Source organism: Palaemon carinicauda, chromosome 44 (genome assembly GCF_036898095.1).
Source record: "Palaemon carinicauda isolate YSFRI2023 chromosome 44, ASM3689809v2, whole genome shotgun sequence".
In the NCBI taxonomy this organism is placed as follows: domain Eukaryota; kingdom Metazoa; phylum Arthropoda; class Malacostraca; order Decapoda; family Palaemonidae; genus Palaemon; species Palaemon carinicauda.
Genome location: NC_090768.1, coordinates 10,228,462 through 10,243,398, shown reverse-complemented (window position 1 = coordinate 10,243,398; position 14,937 = coordinate 10,228,462). Strand labels below are relative to the sequence as shown.

At 36.1% G+C, this 14,937-nt stretch overlaps 1 protein-coding gene across 2 annotated transcripts in view; it reads right to left on the bottom strand.

Annotated features, from left to right (window-relative positions):
- Positions 1-9,959: 9,959 nt before the first annotated feature.
- Positions 9,960-14,937, bottom strand: part of Rpn6 (regulatory particle non-ATPase 6) — a 77,735-nt gene continuing 72,757 nt past the window's right edge. For both annotated transcript variants that reach the window (XM_068366578.1, XM_068366577.1), the window contains exon 2: positions 9,960-12,641. In XM_068366578.1, the coding sequence (XP_068222679.1) occupies positions 11,482-12,641 (1,160 nt within the window). In that variant the 3' untranslated portion in view covers positions 9,960-11,481. The remainder of the gene's footprint in view (positions 12,642-14,937) is intronic.

Below are 14,937 nucleotides of genomic sequence, written 5' to 3'. Positions count from 1 at the left end.
AACATGGGCATTGTCCTCCACAACTGGAACTTCAGAGGGCTCAAGAACAAAGGTTGTCAAAGAAAAGAGCCTCCATTTCTTACTTAGATCAGAAGACAAGGAAAGGGTGCAAGCCCTCTTGGCTTATTTCTTACAACAGGAACAATATCTTTCCCACTGGGAGGACGATCATGCCCTACAATAGCCACATGAAGGTTATAAAGAACAACGTTTCCCACAGTATGAGGAGCAAAGAGGACGTGGATCGACCTTAACTCGACTAATGAAGGTGCCACAAGGGCGACCATCACGGCTAGGACAGATCAGCATGACACTGGAGACACTGGATATAAAAAGTACGTACAAGTAATAATAAAGCACAAAGCACTATCATGGTAATCCTGTGTGAAGAAGTGAAGTTGTGATTGTAGATGAGCAGAGGGGAGACCTCTTAACGGGACAATGACCAGGAGTAGAGAGGAGCTTATATCACAGCAGCATGCAAAGCAGCCCAGCAGTGAAGTTGCTAAGTAACTTTTTACAATTACAATTGAACCCTATTTTTCTTTTTTATTATCTGATTGTAGAAAATCAACACTGGGGGAAACACATTTAAATGACTTTTTAGTTTGTAACCGCAGAGGATAAATAAAAAAAAATGTATGGAGGGCTCATGTGCAAGCATATAAAATGTAACAACCCCCCCTTCATTTTCTAAACAAAAAATTGCTGTTAAAGAGTATAATAAACATAGATAAAGTATTTTTGAAGTCAATACACCTTCCTTGTATTATAATAACAAGAACAACATTATCACCAGTAGAATTACCAAAATATATTAACAATAATAATAATAATAATAATAACTAGCGGAACCCGCGTAAATTACACAAAATGATATTTTCAATACTAATTATCTTGTTCCTAACGTATACATGTTTGAATTAAATGTCCCGAGATTAATTTTATAATCTAGGTTATGGAAATTGATATAACTCAATTTTTTGTCTAATATCTAAAAAAAAAAAAGAGTCAGGTGCTAAAGACAAAATTGGGAAAACTATATAAGATGTGCTTTGGTTAAGTAACCAAAGTCTAATGTGAATTTGTAAGAGTATACCATGAAATTATTTCCGTTTTCTTTAAAGTGTGACACACAAAATAAATAAGACACGCTATCGTATTAATATATAGATGATAATAATAATAATAATAATAATAATAATAATAATAATATATGTGAGAGAAGGAAGTTGAGTTAATGTGGGTAAGAATAAGGTTATGAGATGCACAAGAAGAGAGGTTGGTGCTAGGTTGAATGTCATGTTAAATGGAGAGTTACTTGAGGAAGTAGATCAGTTTAAGTACCGTAGTAAAATCATTACCAGAAGCTAAACTAGGAGTTAGTTATTGTTTGCAAGAGTATTGTTAAGAATAGAGAAAGTTAAAGGATTTTAACGTGTTACTGCTTAGTATAGAAATACCTGATAATACTGTTATACTCAAATATTACACTTAACATAAGGTAATACTTTTGCACATTGGTTAAAGAACTTGAATATGGAGGGCAAGAATACAAGGTGGATATTACTCGTTGATATCGGTTTTTACAGGTACGAACCCGATACTGTATTGAACCGCGTGTTCACTATATACCAATAATAACAGGCTTTCACTTTCTCAACATTATGATACTTTTTGGTTATCCAGCTTCTGTACACTTCGTACGAATTAGTCATATTAAGCTCACTTGTCAAGTACTTACAATTTGGGGATTGTGCACAAGTGTTCCTCTATTAATTCCAACATCGACTGGTCTTTAATACTAAGCGTATTTTCCCCTCTCTGGTCTGCCACTGGGTTTCCCACCTAACCTAAACTAGGAACCATAACGTTACCCACCTGTGACACACCGCATTTACACTGCCCCATCCTTAGCTTTCCATAAGACTACATCTCAACCCTGTGTATGCTGCCCAACCAGCTTCACTTCTGACAAGGTAACACTAAATCATAATATATCATAAATTGTAAAACGAACTTCATATTATATTTCAGACCATGATAAATAGCATTTTCCCAATAAAGATAATAAATTTCATAAGCAATAAGAAAGTTTACACCTGTCAAAACACACTACATTCACACTCCTATCTACCCTATTATCTTTGATTTATAGCACTATTATTCATTAAATGGAAAGAGAGCAAAAGTATGGACTAGCTATAATAGGTTGGGTTAGAGGGTCTTCTTAGTCAGGCTGGGAGGGAGAAAATTGCTCTAGCTTTGATACGGAAACCAGTATAAAGGTTCAGCTTGGTTAAACCAGATGAATTTGCGATGATTCTGTGTAATTTGAGCAACTTATGCAATCTTTTCCAGGTGGGGAAGGACCTTATGGGATCTTCTTCCTTCCTCACGTAACAACCTGGGGTACCATGTTGGGTCGAGTTAGAACGCATCATTGTAATTATTTTTACAAATATTCGGGTTATGTATGCATTTGAAGACATGTTATTGACATGACATGAACTGTTATGGCACGGTTTAGGCATATGGGGTATTTCTGATGGGTGTACTTTTCAATTTCCTATAAAGAAAAATAAAAGGTTTCCCATTATGATCTCATCTCAATGATTTCTATGAGGTGTTAAGTAAACAATATAAAACTGGTTTCTCTAACGAGGGATGAATGTAGGCTAGGGGGGGGGGTCATAAGTTGGGGTAGCCCCCAAGTAGGTACAGATATGGCTCCTAGGTTAGGTTAGGTGGGGAATCTTTGGTTAGGTGGTGGTCTTGTGTCTGCTTCCCTTGTAAATTGTGTTCAGTCTGTCCCATAGAACTACAAAGGCTCCTTTAACGATAATGGTCAGAAATACATGAAACACAAAGTAATCAGTAGTAAGATAGGAAACAATTTTGGACAGATGACTTAGTGAGAAATTTAACCCCTGCATTAGTCTATTGCCAAAACAATTATCAAACTAATCAAACAACAGACACACAAGAATAGTATTAGCGCCCAATACAATTTTGGGCAAAAAATATGGTTGCAAAATATTGCCATTGAACCTGAAAGTAGCCTAACCTTTATCGCCAAAACCATTAGTTAACCTAAACCATCTTTCATAAATCAAACTACAATATTATCCTACCAAAAAAAATGAATAAACGTCAACTTACGAACTAAATCCATCACAAAACTTGCAAATAAGACGGTGAATAAAACGACCATCGTACACGCTGTAAGGACTTGGTCAATGGCTATTGCACTGCACTAAAGTAGTAAAGTGACTAATTACTAAACAAGCCGTTTGCCGCAAGAAAATATTAGTCCTTCAAATTCCTAGAGAGGAGCACAAACCAATGTAATAATGTAAAGGGGAATCAGACGATTTCAAAACTGTTCAAGTTTACTTATCTAATTTATTTCCATAAAAAAGATGTATCAAACGGACCAATACATGTAGATACATTATTCACTTATTTCACAGGTGAAAAGAAAAATCTGAATAATTATTTATCTAGACTACGTTGAAACTAGAGTGAGTGTCTTGTTAACATTTTATACAATCAAGAGTAGGCCTATTTTACAAAATTTTAATATTTTGGTCAAAATACAAGTAGTCATTGGCTATTACTATATAGGTACTCTAGCTATGACAGCTGTCTCGTTTTCTTTCGGGGGAGAGATTGAATCAAAGAAAGTCTAAATGGTAAAATGTACACGGGAGACTTCTCTATATATATGACAATGGCTGAACATCATGTGCTGTACGGTAAAATCCTTTCAAACATATTTTACTGATAACATCATAAGATTTTTGCTTAATGGGAGAGTTAAGGTATAACGTTACGTTAATCATAACGACCTACTATTAAATTCGTGTGAAGAATCGCTATCACAACTCGTGGGCTTTAAAAAATTTTCTCGAATAGTAGGCGAATATTTTAGGCTGAAATTCATTAGGGTGTTTATTATATTACATACCCTATCTCCGGTCTGTTTAACTTCACTCAATTGGGTTATATTTTGTTTATTTTGTCTTTATGACATTTTTACAGAACGCCTTGCATGCACATGCTTGGTGATACGTTTGAAATGTTCATAATTTTGTTTGCTTATCGTTCTTACATTCTTACATAGTACTATTATGCTTTCCGTCGATACCGCATACGCATAAGCCTTCTTCAGACAAACTATTAAACACACTGACCCATAGTAAATCTATATTACATTCCAGTTCCAAATATTTCGGGAAAACAAATAATAGTAGGATTGTGGTAGTCTATTGGATATGTGCCTGCCTAGCCATCTGCTGGACTGGGGTTTGAGACCCGCTTAACCCTGGAAAGGTATGATGGGTCGTTTGCGACCCATACAGCATTTTCAAAACCTGTTTTTTCCCCATAAATCATCAGCTGTCTCGAATACGGAAGTGATCGACCTGCAAGGGGTGACTAGTCTACATGCCATTGTCTGCTTTAGGACTGATTTTCGTCTAACTTCCCTCCTTCCCCGTTTTTTTACCCCCCCAGGAGTCGACCTCGACCCTGAATACCTTTATAGGGGTAAGTGATCAAACAGCAAAGTTATTACATAATTATAAATTGTCGAACAGTGTTGATACTTGTTTGGTTCTTTATAGTTGGAAAGTGTGGGTGGATGGTGTGTCTACCACTTGCATGACATTGGTTTTGGCTTAGATGCCATATATTGCCATGAGGTCCATTTTCCCTCAAATGCTAATTTCTGATTTTTTGGGGTTTTTTGCAAATTTGATTTTTTTTCTATTTATTTTGAATTTATCTTCAATAATGGCCAGCAGACAGTATTCCCTCGGCATGGATGTCATCAACACACTTCTAATGGAGTTAAAAAGAGATGTTGATGATAATATGGAGCTTGCAACCCCATTCTTCATTCCAAGTGGTAGATTGGGCTGTAAGAGTTGTTGCGGTCTGCGGCCATTTTGTTGACATACCCGAAAGGTAAGTTGGCATATCTCTATATATTCTTGTTCTGTATAGAATTCGTGATATTTTGGTATAATTTAATGCATAAATATCATATTTTATAGGAGATACAATGATTTTCATAAGAAATTTACATTGTGAACTAGGCCGTCAAAAAATGACCTTTAGATTTCGCCCCTGTTATAACAGTAAATTACATCTTAGTGCACATTTTATTATGTATTTCTGTTCTAGGATAATATGAGTTTATTCTATAAAAAAATTGGCCTCTTCCTATTTCATTTGGGTACCCAAAAAAATTCATGAAATTTGGACAAATTTTTTTGGCCAAAAAAATTTACCCTTTTTTTCTCATTTCAGATCTTGACTTCTATGGGTCCAACTCATTTCCAGCAATTACACGCTGTTGCTTTGCCATCTAAGAAGGAGTCCCTAAAGGGATTTATGTGTATATGTATATTTCTATTTTTTGTGAATATTTACGTCGTCTTTTTTTTTGTATACTTAAATTTTTAATATATTTCCAATAAATAATTATTTTGTAGATGGGTATCATTTATATTTTCAGTAATTTTTAGCATTCTTTGAAGTATTTTTAGCAAGTCAAACAATACAGATTGATGCATAACTGAATTTTTCCTGAATTTTTTTTCGGAGTCGGGGTCGTTCACGACCGAGTATACCCTTAAAGGGGTGTCCGAGTAGCATACCTATCCAGGGTTAAGCTCGATAGTTTTTTATAGTATTTGCAATCTCACCATCCTTTGCAGATACTTCTCGGTTGAACAGTTTGACACAAGTGTTATCTAAGTTACATATGGCTTATCAACTTAATTTCAACGATCTCGATATATTCTTCTACTTCTCCTTTATAATCTATTCATCAATTCTATATTTTCTTTATGCATTAAGCTGCTTTCCCTGTTGCAGTAATTTAAGTTTCCATTTATATCTGTATCTTTGACGGTAATAATAATAATAATAATAATAATAATAATAATAATTAGGATGGCACAGAAAAAGCAAATTCCCTTAGCGTTGATATTTGTAGTAGCATGAATATTGTTGGTATTATTCATATTCTAAATACTATAAGAAAAAACCCCGCGAAGCAGCAACAGATATAAATAAGCTATATAGTCTAGTAAATGGGATATGTAGAGAGGGGGGGAGGCAACTAGAGGGGTACAACGACCAGAAACTAGAAAATGGTTTTCTTGAATTCTCAAAAAAAAAAAAAAAAAAAATAGAAACTATAACTAGATCATTTCAATGCTAACTGGAGAAAGAAACTATTTTAGTCTAGCTGATACAATTACGCGAATAGCAAATACATGCATTGATGAGTTTGTTTCCAAATTCTGAGAAAATGGCTATAGTCACACCAATTCTGAAAAGTGCTCTAGATTATCAGGAATTAAGCTCATATAGACATATTTCGAATCTATCCTTTGTTTCAAAGGTGCTAGAATGCGTAATTCTTGAAGAATTATTTAGACTCCTAGAAGAAATAGAAGCTTTACCAGACAACCAGTCTGCTTACAATAACTTATACTATACGGAGACAGCTCTCTCTTCTGTTGTAAATATGCTCTAAATGATGGATGGAAAGAAATGTGGTGTTTTAATTAGTTGATCTTAGTGCTGCTTTTGATACAGTTGTAAATGAGTGCTACTGAATGACCCATGGTCCATCGGTATTGAAGATCAAGCTTTTGAATACTTAAAAGCCTACTTGATTGACAGAAATTATTGTGTGCAAATTGGAAACTCATTCATCATATGAACATTTAAGCAGAAGGGTACCTCAGGGGAGTGTACTGGGCCCAATCCTATTCTCTATTTATACTATTGGTCTGTCGAAAATACTACAAAGGCATGGCGTGAAGTTCAAACTTTTTGCAGATACATAATTCTACTTCATAAATTATATAGATGACACTACTCTAACTCTAAACCGAATTCTTGCCTGTGTTAGGGAATGGATGACAATCAAACAACTAACATTAAATGAAAATAAGTTTATAGTTGTTGGAAAGAAAAAGTTTGAGAAACATGGGTGATATTCAAATAAACATACAAATTTGTCCCATTATCTAGTAAAGTTCATGATCTAAGCATATCTCGTAACTGTAAATATCTTTCAATGCCCAAATAAATAATGTAGAAAAAAAAAAGGGCTGGTCATCATCTTAGAAATATTGCTTTTATAAAGAAGTACCTGGATGAAAATTCTGTAAAGAAACTTGTGATAAACTGTAATTACCAGGATTGACTACTGTAATTCCATCTAATTTTACCTAAAGTGCAACTTGAGAAATTACAAAACAGAGGAGTAAGACTGATAAAAAGTCTCACCCTGAGAAAGGATCACTCCTGTACCAATTAATTTACACTGGCTGCTTATCAAAGTGAGAATTGAGTTTAAAATATTTATGCTATTCCTTCTATGTATCCTTCCAGTATGTATTTTGAATTGATTTATGAATTTGGGTCTAGGAAGTCTGGTGCTGGGATCTGCAGGTCTATTTAGTGACCAAGTGCAAGTGGGGGAAAACCCTGCAGCTACATTTAGTAAAAGTTTGATGTCAGATTTCACGAGGGAAGAAAGGAAGAAGGAAAAGAGGCAAGCAGAAGGATAGAGTAAATAAAGGTATGGTTCAAATGAACGCTTCTAATACCCTTAAGTAATGGCTACAGGACATTGATTGGGCTGCTCTGACGGCACTGACATCGTACAGGGAAGGAATACGATTTAGGCTTAATGCAAAACAATGGTGGTTAACTCTTCTACTAGTTTTGATATGTATCAGATGCATCACTTTAAACAGGTGCAAGTAACATCCTAGCTTTCCAATGCTCTAGACGTCATCTTTCACGGACTCCGCCCTAATAAGCAAGGAGATGAAATCATTGAAACCATCTATGTCAACTGGTCAACACATTGGCTATGACAAGGGCCGTGGCAGCATACTGAAATCTCTTGTTCCTGGTGATCTGCATGACTGGGGTTTGAGACCTGCCAAGCTCAGTAGTTTTTTGTGGTGTCTGCAATCTCACCATCCTTGTGAACTAAAGATGGGGGTTTGGGGAAGCCTATAGGTCTACCTACCGAGTCATCAGCGAACACTGCCTGGTCCTAGCTTGGGTGCTGATCATATGAAAATATGGGCAGTCTCTAGGGCATTGCCTCTGTCCCTTACCTCTGCCATTCATGCACAAATTTCAAATTTGTAAATGAATCCACGATAAAGGAGCTGACGAAGAAAGAAAAATTCGAGAAGTCACAATAACAGCAAGAAATAAGGAACCAATCAAGTCAGTAAAAGTAATGAGCTACTTACTATTATATAAGCTTTTCCTTGAAGTGACAAACACAGATGAAACTCCAAAGTTTAGTTAAACTTTAATTTCTTCTTCCATTGGGCAAAGCCAGAAAGAAAATTGTACCTTGCCAAAAGTTATCATGACCATCTTATTCATGTTTTAATTTGGGAACCTCTGGGCACCCTAGAACAGAAATGAAGGATGTTGGACATAAGACTTCCCTCTAAGCCTGGAATAATTTTGTACACATTGCACCTGCGGAACACTAAACAAAACTAGGAGCAACAAGTGTAGATGGACTCTAAAAGGCAGCTATTTAGCAAGTAAAGAGCATTGTAAGTAGGGGTATATCAAGTAGGGAAGTTTCATTTACTTACACCTTTAATAGAGAAGGGAATCACAAGCAGAGTAGTTGTAAAAAAAAAGATGATATTCAGACTCCAGTCTCACAAAGCAGCTGGGCAAGTATTGTAGATACCATTCATAAGTCTGAGGTTTGGCTGCTTAAAGTCATACTTGTCAGATATGTATTTTTCCAAAAAACAGAATACCCATCCCCTTGAAGTATCATATGACACTTCTAGAACTTTTATCCCGTTAGCAAATCCATTTTCTCCTTTCAGGCAAAGTTCCACTCCCAACACAGTACTGTACAGCAGTTACATAGAGGAAAAAACCGAAAGGGGGAAGAACCTTATTACCACAATCACAAAGACTATAATTTGATATTACTGTACATAAACTTAACATTACTTTCTATCCCAAAAATCAATGAGCATGTTGATATATTAATCAGACCACTCTGAAAAGCTGTATACCCCGTGTTTATAAAAGCATTTTATAAATACAAGCGTATTGAAGATCAATGGTAAACAAATCATCAGCCTATAAATTCAATTCTCACTTCAGACAATTCCACTCAACGATGATGATTCAACTATGAGATAACCACTTCCAAATGATGCAAAACAAGTATATCACAGAACTTTTGGTTTTCTCCTGTGTAAGAACCACCTTTATATGAAAAAAATTTAACATTATCAATAAGAAAATATCTAAAAGCTATACGATAAGCTCCATGCCATAGTGTTTATAAAACAAACGCAAACATTATGTAAGTGAAACAATTTATTCAAGAAATTAACTCAAATTCATGACAACTAAGGCTCCTTCAAACAGTTCCACATTGTGAAGAAACTGAATGGGATATCTGACCATACAAATTAGATTGTTATCAATACAAAAATGTGCAGTGTACAATGAAGAATATAAATATTTTATTCAGCTATAAAATTGACTAAAAATATGATTATCTGGTTTCCATATTACGTACCACATTAAAAGAATATCTAAATCAACCTTTCTGCCTTTACCCATAAAAGCATGACCTACAACTTCCCAAGATAAAAACTTGAGAGAGAGAGAGAGAGAGAGAGAGAGAGAGAGAGAGAGAGAGAGAGAGAGAGAGAGAGAGAGAGAGAGAGAGAGTGTCGTCCACTGCATCACATTTCAGGATGATCCTGGGGCTCATCAAACATATGTGATTTTTTCTAAGAACTGAAAATGGGAGAAAGGTAAACATGAAGTTGGACAACTAGTTGAGAGACTTGAAGGAACAGATGAAAAGTAAAAACAGAAATACAACAGGAACCAGGTTTGCTGCAGGGGAAAGAGAAAGAGAGAGAGAGAGAGAGAGAGAGAGAGAGAGAGAGAGAGAGAGAGAGAGAGAGAGAGAGAGAGAGAGAGAGAGAGAGAGAGAGAGTGTGTGTGTGTAAACCCTTTAAAGAAAGCCACCAGAGAAATGCAGAGCTCTAAAACAGAAATGTACAGAATCTAGAGAAAGAAAAAAAGGAAATTTGAGGTTAGATGTCCCACAAGTTTATGTTTTTTTAACATAGAGGCAATTGATATACCTCTTTTTAATAAGTGATAACCATTACTACGCACAACAAAATGAATGCATATCCAGGTTATGAAATCTTGAAGATACTTCAAAATGCTTTGTCCAACATTCTGGAAAATTCCTTAAATATAACATTCACTTATATTAAATACTTATACAAAGTACTCAAACCATCTTCATTTCCACAATTATGTGGCAGTGAAAAATCCTTATTTTCAAGATATTTTCAGTGTAAGACACTGTCCACACTGTACTTTAAAACTTGGGTGAGCATCAGAACAGTTAAAAAAAGACATTCCTGTGAATAAGATTTTTATTTTATAAAATATCTCAAAGTCAAATGGTGATTAAACTGATTATATCATGGACATGAAAAAGTCCCCTGCAACAGTAATCCTTATACTGAGATCACAATGATCATACTGCACAACTACAGGTATTGGCATAGAGGCCTACACTTTATGGGTTAGTAAGTGTCATACAGTTTCTTTTACACACAGCACTTCAGCTTTGACGCTAAAGTACTTATAAGTAAATGGTTGGTGTTACATACGTTACAAGCAAAGGGACAATCTCTTCAATCCTTGTACAAAATCTATCTGCCGGCTTTATGTTCAGAATATCCTCACATGACATTATTGGCCTTCATTACTTTAAAGAAAAATTAAAACAAATTTACCCCAATACAGTAAGAATAATTCTCATACAAACATATATTGTCTATGATGTATATTTTCTTTTAAGAAGAAACTTGTAAAAAAGTTATCTGATGAATGACCAATTGTAAACCAAATGATCCTACTACATATTCAACTTTGAGTTATAATAATATACTGCATACATATATTCATTGTTACCGAAATAGCTCTCCAATAATGAACATATAAAAAATAATCTACCCTCTTAAGAGAACAATATTATGAATAACCCCATTGAATAGTGAATTCTGAATATCAAGAATAGAATGAGAAAAAGCAAACATATTTGTATCCTCAGCATATCTGAGGTGGTAGTTGTCACATGCTACTTCCCCTCCTTTTTATAGCTTATATTTACAGAAGGAGGGGACCTGCAGTAGCACAACTCAACCAGGTCATGAACATCCGAGAATAATTCATAATCCTGGATAAACTTTGCCTGGCTCTTGATGTACATGTAGTTTTTAAACATTCCTGTAAGGTACAGCCTGAGAGGAGTACAGTACACACTAACACACTGCGGGATCATCACTTCTGAATTATAACCAGCCCCTTAATCTAGATAGCGTAACTGTGTAAAGCTAATTCTGCTAATTTTTACGTTAGCTTCTTTGCTTTCTGATACAAGACATCTACAACTTTTTCCATTGCTTTAATGGTGTCCAGAGCATGTTCATAAGTTTTATCCTTAGTAGTTGGATCCCATACAATTAGAACTCCAGCACCCTGATCTAAAATACCAGTTAACTTTGAATCCAATATCATCTGTGAAAGTTTGCGTTCCACTGCATCTTGTGGAAGGCCAATGGTTTCACTAACATATGCAACTTGAACCTTACTGTAAGGTTCAATGATTCTGCACAAATTCTGCTCAAGCATATTGTCATATAATGTATTCAAATGAGCTTTGACAATCATGTCACCTTCTAATTCTTCTTTGTACTTTGAAACTGTTGCCTTAAAATCAGCTAGAGATCTCTTACTACTGGCAGCAGCTATACCCTTCATTGCATCAACATGACTGCCACTATGTCTCAAAGCTAGCTTCCCACTTACAATATTATGAACATCCTCCGGACATTGCAACATAATTTTCGATAACAACATGTACTTCAGGGCAGTTAATGCCTTTGGACTGTCAATACTGTCATAACCTTCAAATGCTTCATAATAGTAAGAAAAGGCAGTCTTAAAATCTTTCTCTTCTGCTGCATGTAGAATACCAGACTGAAGATCTAAAGCAGCCTGCAATTTTGGCTGACAATAAATACCGTTAGCAGTAGTACGCGCTGAAGTGAGAGCAGCACGCGCTTTAGGAAGGTTACTGAGAGCATGATAGGTTTTGCTCTCTAATAATTGTACTTCGACTAAAAGATTTTTGTCATCGAGCTTTTTCAGCTCCTTGAGTAACTGTGAACCTAAACTAAGAGCTTCTGTGTATTGGGCAGTATCATAAAAAAGAGCAACTAAACGGGCCTCTAGAGATTGACGGAGGAAAGTACGACGTTCGGTTTTAGACCATTCGATGTTATCTCTGCACACCTCTACTTCTAGGCCTGTAGATGCTTCCATGTCTAAGAACATGTCAACCATTGTACGAACAAGCTTAGCTGCTTTGGCTTTGGATATCTGTGAGAGAAATGGCCTGGTATCCTTGATGAGTTGAGCCAACTGATGAGCTTGACCAGCTTTCTTGTATTGTTCAGCTAGGGCAAGAATACCCGCTTCTCTTGTTGCTATGTCCTCCTCCTCAGCTTCTGCAACAGAGGAATAGGCACATTACCATAAATGTTGAAAGCAAACAAGGCAAAGCCATTCTTTGAAAAAATAAATAAAAAGCCTCCCTATTTCCCTTAAGAACTAAAACCATGAAAGAATTAAAAACTAAACAATGAAATGCTCTTGTAAAAAAAAAAAAAAAAAAAAAAATAATAATAATAATAATAATCCTCACTTATCTAATCTAACTAGAATTCATGGTGAACAAGATTATTTTATGGCACTCTATTTCAGTAGCTTAAAATAAACAAACAGTACTTATTATACAAATTCTGGGAAGTATACTTCACTTTGTTATTGAAAAATATTTTGTTCTGAACCTTAACTACTTTCACTTATAAAATTTCAGAAAAGTAATTAGTAAGTAATACATAGCATTCTCAAAAAAAAACTTTATGGGAAATACAAGGCTTAAATTTGAATTATAACTTTTATATAAACTATTAACACCTGAAATCTCATATCTTAATACCATCTCCAACTAGGAGCACAATGGTCTTTTGCCAAGGATAATCTAATGATAATACTGTACAGTTCCCCCCAACATGAACAATTTTAGAGCAATTTGTATTTTTCCTAACTATGAGTTCTTTATATCGATAAAAAAAATTCCCCAAGCTGGAATACGGCCTTAAAAACTTCGAATGAGATGTCAACAACCGTTTAGGTTGTTGAATCATGTTCTCTGTAATGCTGATCAACGGAGAAGCAAATCTTGGACGGACTTACTCCGCTTTGCCATAAGATCTACCAAAGGAAACAGGGACTCTCCCCTCTGAGAGATGAATTCCATACGTTAGTATCTCTCTTTGGTACAATAATTTAGCATACCTAGAGGCCACTGCACCTCACTTCTTTAGGACCCAGTTGACCCACAGGTTGGCCACTTGATAAACCCAAAACTCGACAGATTTTGCCACTGATAGAGTGAGGGCCTTGAACTGTTTCTTCATCTCAGAATCTGTGAGGTCCTCACTCGAGGCTAACCCCCATCATTCCTGATTTGTGGTCCCAAGAGGATACAGCTTGGAAGGTTGACATTCCTGTGGTCTCCATACAAGAGGCTTCTAAAGCTATGAAAGTGGTATCTTAAACTGCAAGTCTTTCAGCTGACATAGATGAGGTCAGGGTTGCGACAAATTGATCCAGAAGCAGGGGAGAAAGTTGGGAATCCTGTATTACATAATAACACTTCTGCCTAGTAAAAGGGTGGAAGAAAGATCTTTAAGACCAACCAGGCTTCAGGGATTCCTTACAAGGAGATAGCTGCATTGACTTTTCTGAATGCTCCTTGGCGAGTTCTGACAAAGGCTGTGAGCTACATAGGCACGTTTTTAGCAGCCATCTCTAAATGACTCAGTCGTGAAAGGGTGACAATTTGTCCTATCTCACATGTGGTTATGGCAGCGTGTTCCTTTTTGGCACATCAGAATAGGTATGTTTGTAGAAGGTGGCGTGTTTCCTTGGTGCATCAACTAGGGTATGAGTGTTTTATCTTGCCTTTGTGGATCTATGGATGTAAGGCTAAATGTGCATCCACATTTGGGCAGAGGCCAAACTTGTAATTAAGATCTTGAAGATGATGCCATGTTAGACGTTCGTAATCATCTTAAACGGAAAAGGAATGTTAGCTATTTATAGGGTATTACTTTTGGCAAAGCTGAAAGGACGAGGCATTAGAATTTAGCAAGGGTTAACTACCCATCTCACTAGTTAGCGGGGGTAGCCAGCTATCGTTAGAAAAAAATAAAAATTATTTCCAAATTTGTTATTTATTCCGGACCTGGAATACAAACCAACACTATTTACAGGGGTGACGTACCTGACAATCTGGCTTTTGGCCTTGCCCAGGGTTCTCCATATTGTGCAGGTTAGTGCACAAAGAAGAAGACACTAACACCTCACTAAACCTGCTATGCATGGTCTGCGGCCTACACAAGCTGTGCGTTGAGTTACTAGCAATGTGACTGTTAAGGTATAAGTTATTCCGAGATTTGTAGGAAGTAACCGAGTTGACCAAGACATTCCCAATACTGTACCACCTTGCCACGGTATGGGGACGCAACTGTGTTGGAATAATACTTTGTTACACAAGGGAACAATGGTTTACCAGCAGAAGGTTGAGGTCAGCTTGTACAGAGGACACAGGATGCTGATTTCCCCAAGAGAGGGGAAGATGAAGAAAGGAAAAGAGCTAGATATTCCGTTTCATTCATTCAGACTAAATCCAGGTAACCAATGCCCTCAACCATCTGCTATTTGTTCAATAAGGAG